At 47.3% G+C, this 10,013-nt stretch overlaps 1 protein-coding gene across 1 annotated transcript; it reads right to left on the reverse strand.

Annotated features, from left to right (window-relative positions):
• Positions 1–2,608: 2,608 nt before the first annotated feature.
• LOC128044372 (low affinity immunoglobulin gamma Fc region receptor II-like) lies at positions 2,609–9,409 on the reverse strand. The gene is made up of 5 exons (XM_052636553.1): positions 9,298–9,409; positions 7,274–7,294; positions 5,615–5,872; positions 3,850–4,116; positions 2,609–2,787 (listed from the first exon to the last, which is right to left on the reverse strand). The coding sequence occupies exons 1-5, from the start codon at positions 9,407–9,409 to the stop codon at positions 2,609–2,611; spliced, it is 837 nt and encodes a 278-aa protein (XP_052492513.1).
• Between the last annotated feature and the right edge of the window lie 604 nt (positions 9,410–10,013).

Genomic DNA, 10,013 nt, shown 5'->3' on the forward strand with positions numbered 1-10,013 from the left:
AGGCAAGGCCCTGCAAAAAAGGGTGCTCCGAGGGTGTTTCCAAGCTTCTAAAACAAGCTGTAGAACAAAATATACAGTACAATCCAATTACGGTATGTACAGATCTGTGACACAGCTACTTGTACATCCTTGCACAAATCATTTCAACCATCTGGTTCATTGCTCTCTCAGTTTTAAAATGAGGAGATTGAACTTCATCTTTTCTAAGACGTTCTAGCTGTAGAAGTCTCTGATTTCATCCAGGAGCAAAAGAGGATTCCTGTTTCCCCTAAACTATGTACTTGCTCTATACCTGAAAAAATCAAGCTTGTGTTGATAAGAAAAAGAGGAGTGATCTGCTATGTCTATCATACGGTGCCATATATACTTTATTCATTTTAACCCTTAACAACAGTACAGTAAGGAACCTTAGTGTGCTAGATATTGATGATGCTTAAAAATATGTATGAGTCGCCTCTTTTCAGCCTCAAAAAAGGATTGCAATTTCATGCCTCTTCAGGTCAGGTTGTACAACTTGTTTTGATTAATGAAATTCAAGTATGCGTGATATGTTACTTTTGGACAGAGACAGTGCATTTAATTACTGTCCTAATTGTTACTGTTCTCTTTGCCTTCCTTGGCAATGAGTGGTAGTTGGTGTTAAAATGAAAGTACAGTATAAACCTGAGCCATCCCATGAGAGGTAGCTTCCTTAGGAAGTCTTCCACATATATAGCAGAAAATGAGAGAGAAATAAACCTTTGATGATTTATGCCACTAAGATTGTATTTTTACAGCATACGAGCTTAATATACTGGCTAGAGCTAGTCAAATGGTGTTATCCCCATTTTTTTTCCAATGTGACTAGCCGCAGAAACGTAACTCACCCACGCTTCTACCTTTGATTTCGTCCCTACTCCAGCTTAGACCTTCATATGTTTTTTTTTTTCAGTTACTATAGTAAAAGCACTATTATCTATTTAAAGGGAAAGTACCAGCCAAATAGTGTGCTCTGAAGACATCAGATTCCATAAGCATTTATTAAACATCTGCTACGTTCCAAAGACATTATGCTTCCATGTATGTTGTTACACTTTAACCTCACATGATATCCCTGGGGAGGGAGATAAAGATATTACTATTTCACCAAAGAAGAATCTAATTCATAGAGTAGTTAAATGAGTTCTTCAAGACAAAGCACCTAGCAAATGGTAGAAATGAAACACAGATCCAGGTTGTTTGACTGTCTTTGTAGTATGCTTTCCACGGCTACTGTACAGGCTTAGAGAGTCAATTCAATCAGAGGGAAATAGATCCAACTAATACACTACTTTACAAGATGTGATGGGTGAAAGTAAAAAATGAGTTTAGACAGATAACATTCAAAGCTGAAATGCATGTACTAGTGGGATATTTTGGGTAGTATCTAACAGGGTGTTCAGTAGTACTGAATTGGATTTCTGCTTCTGGTAAGATGGAGTAGATGTACTTTTTTAAAAAGTGTCTGATTTTGAATGCTGAAGAACTTACTCACTCCATAAATATGTATTGAGGGCCTTATCATGTGCCAGACACTGACCTTGACTCTTAAGTATATAGTAGTGAACAAAACAGACAAAGGCCCAGATCTCCTGGAGCATGTTTTAATGAGAGAGGGAGTAGTCAGTTGGTGATATATACCGGGGGGGGGGGGGGGGGGGGAATACAGCAATAAACAACTGAACAACTGAACATATTCAGTTGGAGATGAGAACAATGGGGAAAAATAAAGCAGAAGAGCAGGATTAGGAGATGGTGGAGAAGTGAGGTTAGGTTGAATGACCGAGGAGACCTCACTGATGAGGTGATATTTGAGTAAAGACCATGAAGAAGCATGATGTGGCTATCTATAAGAACATTTCAGGAACAGTAAATAACATGAACCTGTAGCAGAAATATAATTGAAGTGTCCAAGGAAGCAAAACAGAGCAGTAAATGAGGTCAGAGAGGCATTGAGGAGCAAGATCATGTAGTACCTTGTAGAACATGGCAAAGGCTTTAGCTATTACTCTAAATGCAAGGGGGAAGCTATTACATAGCTTCCAGAAAGGAAGTGACAGATACAACACACACTGGCTGTTGTGAGAATAGACTGTTGGGTGACATGGTTGAGTGCAGGAAGACCAGGCAGGAGGCTGTTGCAATAATCCAAGTAAGAGAGGATGGTGGCTTGGATCAAGATGCTGCCATGTCTACCCACCTCCTGGGGCTGCGCCATCCCTCCAGGCAGCCCCGGCCCCCACGAGCCCATCTGCAGCCTCTGAGAAGTGGGAAGATTGTTGGATTTACTTTGAAAGAAGCACCAGGATTTACTGAGGTTTCATATATTTGAGGAGCCTCTGGCGAGGAGCTGGGAGAACACATTTGCTGTGAGTCCATGTAGAGCTGGATGGGCTGGGACTGTGCCTTAGCCTTTGGGAGATCAGTGAAGGTAGGGCCTGTTACCTTCTACTTGATCTGGAGATCACAGGTTTTTTCTTTCCCTGGAGCCTCCTTAGCCCAGGTTGTTGTCAAGGTGAGGCCAGGGAAGAGGAAAGTTATGGACTGAAGAGTTGCTGCCACTACTGCTGTTACATCATGGAATGAAGAGTCATTTGTTCTGAGGGTCTTGGCTCCATCTGGCTTTGTAATTCTTCCAGTCTCCCATGGAGCTTTGAAGGTCTCTCTGCACTGAAAAATACAGGCCTGTATCCACTGCCAAAAGGAGCCCCATCACCAGGCAGAAAGTGATTTGATACCAAGGTGGAAAGATGAGTGGAACTGCTGGACCTAATCAGAGAGGCAGAGGAATGGGGAAAATGACAGTTGTTAAGACAGAAATTTGGAACAAACAGTCATGTCCCTAGTGAGGCGTCTTTGCAAAGCAACCCAAGCCAAGGCCAGGAGCAGACAGCTACCCCAGGAAGTCTTCAGTGGATTGCTTCATCTCTCTGCCTTCCCAAATAAAGTGCTGGATCGGCATTTCCCAAAGGATGACCTCAAACACATCTGTTCTGCAGGACATTAAGAGAAGTTATAGAAGAAGAAGGATTCTGTGGTTACCTGAGTTTAGCAAATGCCTTACCAGACATAATTTAAAAGTTTTCTTTGAGACAGGGCTTCTTGAAGCCTTTGGTATGCATTATGAATATAAAAGGAGATGAAAAGAATACGTAGTGTGTTCTGCATTAATTTGACCACAGAACCCTTCATTCTGAAAGGGCTCTCAAAGAGTTATGTGATTGGGGAACAGCTTTTGGGGAACATTGAACTTGGGAATACACAGATGACATCAACACGTTTTCACTCACCACCTCCTCTGAACCCATCAGGCTGGCATAAATAGTCTGTGATACCGTCTGAAAGGACATAATATGGATTCCACAATGTACGGTTTCTCAAGAACAGGCAAAGTCTTGTTCTTTGTGTGTAGAGAGAGGTTCTCCTGCCAACATGGATGCAGCAAGCTAAGAGTCGATCCTAGGGTGAGAGGCTCAGTAGGAAAACGCAGTAAGCATTAGATGCCGGGAGAGACACGTGATAGAGTGGTTTGAATGAGATGCAAAAGAGGGAGAGTGGCAATGTCTGGGAGTTGGATACGGAGGATGAAAAGATAGATTTTGTCCCCTGAGAGTTAAAACACCAAATGAATGACACCCATTTCTATAATCCCTGAGAAAAGACCTGGAACACAGCTTCACATTCACAGAACCATCAGGCCAAACTAGGACTTTCAGGGTTCCTGTTTATGTTAAGCAGGCGCTCCCAGGAAAACAAACATTCTGGAGTCCAGAAAAGATTAATAATCCCCTCACTACCCATCTTTCCAAGGTGTACATCTCCTTGAACAACCTTCATTCCCATCTTGGACAGTGATGTTCACGGGCTGTGACGAGTGTGGCGTCTTCCCGAGAAACGCTGTGCAGTGGTACTGGCCGCTGTGATTGAGGTTGGCGTGTGGGATAGAGAAGTTGGAGCGCTGATAGGAAAATGTCTTGGATTTCCCATCCTGGTAGAATGTGATCTTACTCAGAGGGTGGTTTCTCCAGCTGTGGCACCTCAGCATGATGGGCTCCCCTTCCTGGAACACGAGGCTGGGGGTCTGGAGCAGCAGCCAGTCTAAAAGACACAAAGGGACCGCAGGACCCAGAAGGTCTTGACTCAGATCTGAGACCCAGACCATCCTTCCGGGGGCCAGTATGTGTGGGGGAGTTTAAATGTGGAATCACACCCCCCTGGTCTCTAATTCTGGCTCCTTCATGCGTGCACCCTGTGATCCTGGGTAAATAATGAATTCTTCTGGGGCTCAGCTTCCTCGTATGCGGAACGAGTCACAATCGCACCATTAGCTGTACTATCTACAGTAGTTGCTGACACACAGTAGGTGTTCAGATATGCTTGTCTTCTCGTCCCGTCCTGGGAGACGCAGCTGCAGCCCTGTCTGGCCCAAGAGGCCTCTGCAGGAGGATACAGGGGACCCAGAGTGAAATCCCTTCCCTAAGGGAAGGAGGGAGATGAGGGAGAAGCCAGTCTGAGAGAGGAGACAGCATGTGAGGGGGACACAGCAGAGACCTGTGTCCTTGGGGAAAGTCATGGGCATCCAACAAATATTGGTTTACTTGGTGCATATTAGTAAATGTGGAATTCAGTGGGGACTTTGTCTCAAGGCCGCAGTGACATGAGTGGGCCATTAGCCGGCTGTGTATTTTTCCCCCAAATTTCATTTTTTTACCGAGGAAAAATATTTAATTTCTTCGTTGTGTAGGGAATAGAGGCTTAGGTAGCTACTTCTAATCCTGATCTCAGCCCACACCGACCTTTTTCCTGAAGTTATAGGACAGAGGAGAGTCGAAATTGGAAAAAAAGGGCAGGAAACAACAGATAACTCGGAAGGGAGCAGGGAGATAAGAAAAAATGACAACAGTCACATGTGTGCCGGTCAACCACACTTAGATCCTTCAGCAAATCATAACGCCAACCAAATTGTATTTATGGAAGCCACCTCAGTAAGAAGCCCATGCACCTCAACTAGACACTAGCCCACACACAGCAACGAAGACACAGAGCAGCCGTAGACAAATAAATAAAAATGTAAAAGACACGCGTTTCACCTCAGTTGCACAGAGAGAGGGCAGGGATTAGGGAGATGCAGATTCTCACCAGAACCTCGTGGGGGAGGCAGTGGTATCTCCACTAGCAGGAGAGGAAACTGAGGCTAAAAGGTGAATGAAATCATCATGCTTAGATGGCTAGTAATTCCCTGTGCATTTGACTCTGCCACAAAAATGGGAAGATTTCTATGAATTAGAGATTTTCTTCTGCTGCTCTCACACCCAGATGCCTGTTGGTGGCCTGGTCACCTTCTTGCTCAGTCGGCACAAAGACAAAGGAGCCCAGCATATTCTGAGAAATCTCTTAGGAACTTCCACCTCGCCACTCATACTAACCCGAGGAGGTGGGTTGAAAAGGGAAATGAGTGGACCAAAACCACTTCAAACAACTCACGGCCGTGCTCTCCAGTAAGTCGGCAACTGCCCTTTCCTAAAAACCTCTGCCGTGGAAGCAGATTTCATCTCTCCTTGTTCTCCCAGACTCTCCAGGGCCTTCCTCCACTGACCAGAAATCACATCCAGATGCACGGGGTCGCTGAGGCTGGTCTGCTCCCTCTGGCACCTGTAGGATCCACTGTCATTGCTGTTGGCCCTAAAGCTGTAGCTGGGCTGGTTCTGGGTGTCGATGGAGCTCCCGTTATGGAACCACGTGGTGAGGTTGCCTGCATAGAAGCTGGTCCCCTGGCACATCAGCGTCACGTGATCCTCCCTGAGCACAGTGATCCACGCAGGCTGGATGCTCACCACAGCTTTTGGGAGATCTGCTGAGGGGCAGAGAGAGGAGGCAGCATGAGGAAGAGGGACCCCAAGGGCCTGGAAGTGAAGTTGCTCAGTCGTGTCCGACTCCTTGCGACCGCATGGGCAGTAGCCTGCACCAGGCTCCTCCGTCCATGGGATTTTCTAGGCAAGAGGACTGGAGTGGGTTGCCATTTCCTCCTCCAGGGAATCTTCCTGACCCAGGGATCGAACCCAGGTCTCCCGCATTGTAGACAGACGCTTTACCATCTGAGCCACCAGGGAAGTCCCCAAGGGCCTAAGCAGACCCCAAATCTCAGATGATGGAAGACTGTGGCCATGCTGCGGAGATCAGGAGAAGAACCCAACCCAGAACAGTTCTGCACCTGAAGGCGATGCCGGTGGCAGTTCTGCAGCCACACAGGGGCCCCCAGGAGCCCAGACTCTCTGAGGGAGGAGAGGATGGGGGTAGGGAAATGGGAGGGGGGCAAGCAAACAGTCTAGAAACACAAGTACATCTCACCCGAGGAGCTCTACCCAGTTCCTCCTCTCTGTCTCTATTTCTTTTTCTCTCTTGAACTCACACTCAGACACACACACACTCTACACATACATCCTTTGGGGAATCACTTCCCCCACCTCCATAACCTGAGGCACTTGGACACTAGTGGATAAATTGTCTTCCCAGCTGGATGAAGACAAGGGGCCACCTGATGGAGGTGCCAGGCTGAGAGTCAAAGGGCACATTTCTCTTCTGACCCGTTTCATTCTTTGTCCTTTAGAAGAGACCTGTCCTGACACCAAAGCACAGAGGAGTCTCTATGGCCTCAGGAGAATAAGGAAGAGTGAGAAAGGCCAGAAAGCCAGTCTAGAAGCCCTGGATTCAGTAACCCAGGAGAGCCCCACCCCCTACCAGTCCTGGGTGGCGGAGAGGTTAGTGGTGCTGAGAAAGCAGTGCCCAGCAGTGTTCACCCCACCCAGCTGCTGCCAGTAATACGGCCTCCTCTTCCTGTCCAAGGGAACAGGCCCTGAAGCCTTCAGATACATGAAAAATGGACAATTTATCAACCCATGGGGATAACCTAAGTATATCATGTGATTCTGCATAGCCTGAGCTCGTGGTTTAGTTTGGAAAGAGGAAGCAGTTGAGACAGAGGACAGTTATTTTCTGTGACAGAATCTGTGAGGTCTCATCATAACAGAAGCAGGAGGGCTGAGGCATCTGTGTCCCTTGGCTGCCCACCCCTGGCTTCAGTGGAAGGGAAGCAGGAAGGAGAAGGGGGTGTGGGGCTTCTTGTGGGCACAACTCCTCTTTCCTGGCTCTACCTCAGTCCTGGGTTGCTGGTGCATCCAGAGTTCCTCCAGACAGGGTACAGGGAGCAGAGAGAGAGGGTGGCTGGGGGACAGAAGGGATGCGGTGGAGCACTTACCACGTTTCCCAGGAACAGGAGCTGCAAGAGAGAAAGCAAAGATCAGCCTTGTGTTTGGATATGATGATTCATCATTACAAACAATCACATTGTGAAAGGTTGTTGCTGAGCCATGAAAAACGCCAGGACTCTTGGCCTCTGGAGAAGAGAAATTCAATCCAGGCCAGTGATGAGGCATGGTTGCTCAAAGCTTTTGTGTAATAAAGTTTTATTAAAGTATAAAAGAGATAGAGAAGGCCACTCCTTAGACTGGTCTTCTGACATAACATCAGAAGGGGGTAGAAAGAGTGCTGCCTTGCTAGTTTTTAACAAGAAGTTATATTCCTACCAACAGGCTGCTAATTAGAGGAAGGAAATGTCTCAAAACTCAGAGAGTGGTACCAGGCCCCTTATCACAACATACATTTTGAGGTAACATTGGCACAAGGTGAGTCATCCCAGGCCATAAAATGATTGACATGAATCTTGAAGAAAGGGAGATTTCCAAACAAATACATAGTCTCATTAACATAGTTTAAGAGAACATTTCCATTGGTAAAACATACTGGTCTGTTGAGCTCTTAAGGGTTCGGGAGGGTTAGGCAAAACTGACTTAAATAAAGACAGAATCTAAGGTAAATACATAGTTCATTAACATAGCTTAAGAAAAACATTTCCATAAGAAAAACATTTCCATAAGAAAAACACATTGGTTAGCTCAAGGTTTGAGAAAAGTTAAGTTTAGGTGGAACCAGGTGTTGTCATGGCCACACAGCATTTTAAGGGAAACCTCCTTTTAATTTTGTATAGAGAAGGGGAATAAAATCTGACACTTGTAGTTTCCTCCTGCCGTTTAAGAGAGAAATTTAGAAAATGTCTGATACTTGCGGCCAATCCTCCATTTGGGGGCCCCTCGCCTTCCTGCCTGGAGAATCCCAGGAACGGCAGAGCCTGGTGGGCTGCCGTCTGTGGGTTCGCACAGAGTCGGACACGACTGATGCGACTTAGCAGCAGCAGTAGCAGCAGCAGCCTTCCTGCCTGTTAACCTCTCACTTGCAAATCCCCTTACCTCTCTTGTGAGTCTCTTGTGGTCCTTTAACGTCATGTCTGCGTTTCGTTCACCTGTGTTGTTCATGCCTTAACTTGTTCAGCTGCGTTAACAAAATTACCACACAGGGGCCAGACTGATATCTTCATAAATTTACTGTCACCATATTCAGAAAGACACTAAAGTGCAGTTCTGACACTTGAGTACATTTGCTCTGATTTTCTTGGTAGTGATACTGATCTTTTCCTCTCTTCATGCCTGCAGTGCAAGGAGGCATTCTTGATGTCTCTGGTCCCACAGCTGATGCTGCTGGAGTTGCCGGGCTAACATATTCTCTGATCTCCATCCCTGAATAACCCAGACTCTCGTGCACTTTTCCCCGGGGGACTCTCCTTTCACAGAAAGAGAAAAGGCCCTGCTGCCTAAAGTGGCAGGCACAGAGGATGGCCTCTGCTCCCCAAGGCAGTTTTTATCGCTCCCTCACACCTCTTATTGCTTAAGACAGCATTGGCCCTCTGGCCTAAGATTAGTCCCAGTGAAACATACATTTCTAAGGAAGGTGAACACCTTGGCCATCATCAGTCCTTCAAGTCTAGGTCACTGGACATTCCTCAAGGCTGGCTCAGCTGTGGGAGATGGCAGATTACCAGGGCCCTTGGTGCCCAGTGTCATTGGGCAAAATGTTTAAAAAGCCCTACTTCTGCCAATTTCATAATTTCCCAAGGCCAGCAAGGTCGTCAGAATGTGATTTTCATCAGCCTGCCTTCACCCTCCTGACTTTCCTGATGTGCTTCCCACTGCAGCCCTCATCCTTGCCTCTGGCGGTAGAGAGGTTAGTGGTGCAGAGAAAGCAGTGCCCAGCAGTGTTCACCCCACCCACCTGCAACCAGTGATACCACCTCCTATTTCTGCAACAACCCAGGTGGCAGCAGGTGACTTGGAGAAGCCCACCTGCCCATGGTCCTGCTCCACTGCCCCTGCCGGGCCCCCGACTCACCCAGGAAGAGCAGAGCTGTCCACAGTAGCATGTGGCCCCAAGGATGCCAGGGCATGCAGTGAGCTCGGTTCCTCCAGGCAGCAGGGAAGGCTAGGAATGAGGGGATCCCCATCACTCCAGGAGCGAGTGAGCAGGTTGCTCTGACAGCCTGGCACGGCAGGCACTGGCTTCTCTCGAGGCTTGATAGTCCACGCAGAGGGCCAACTCTGCAGTCCAAAAGAAGAAGTGAAAAGAAGTGTTGCTCTATCACTGGCTCCTCCCCTTCCACCCTCTTTCATCTAGAGAGTCCCCTCCCAGAAGATTCAGGGCTTCCCAGAATGAATCTGGCTCCGTCCCACTCCAAATTCACAGAAAATGTAGGAACTGGGAAACAAATTCTCCTCGTCCTCTGGGGCCACAGCTGGGCTCAGCCCCAGGGAGGAAGAGGGGAATGGTCACCCAGACTCAGCTCAGAACTCCCTGTCTGTCTCTTTGGAAAAGGCGATGGAGGAGAATGTGCCAGGGAACTCCCCATCTTCTAGATCCATGTAGAGGTGCAGACACTGGCGTCAGACTCCTCCTGAGACTGAGCAGAGGGGCTTGAGGCCACCTTTCCCCATCATTCGATTGCCTTTATTATCATAATCCAGACTCCGTTTTGGATTGTGGAACCAGGACAGAGAAGTGTGTCAGGGTGGCAATAGAATGATCATCCCCATCTTTTATCACCCTTTGTT

The sequence above is a fragment of the Budorcas taxicolor genome, chromosome 3 (assembly GCF_023091745.1).
Source record: "Budorcas taxicolor isolate Tak-1 chromosome 3, Takin1.1, whole genome shotgun sequence".
Lineage (NCBI taxonomy): Eukaryota > Metazoa > Chordata > Mammalia > Artiodactyla > Bovidae > Budorcas > Budorcas taxicolor.

Coding starts and splice junctions, on each gene's coding strand:
- LOC128044372 (XM_052636553.1), bottom strand. CDS start 9,409: ATGGGGATCCCCTCATTCCTAGCCTTCCCTGCTGCCTGGAGGAACCGA. Junction 7,295..9,297: donor GACAGCTCTGCTCTTCCTGG/GTGAGTCGGGGG, acceptor TCTCTCTTGCAG/CTCCTGTTCCTGGGAAACGT. Junction 5,873..7,273: donor TCCTGTTCCTGGGAAACGTG/GTAAGTGCTCCA, acceptor TCTGCCCCTCAG/CAGATCTCCCAAAAGCTGTG.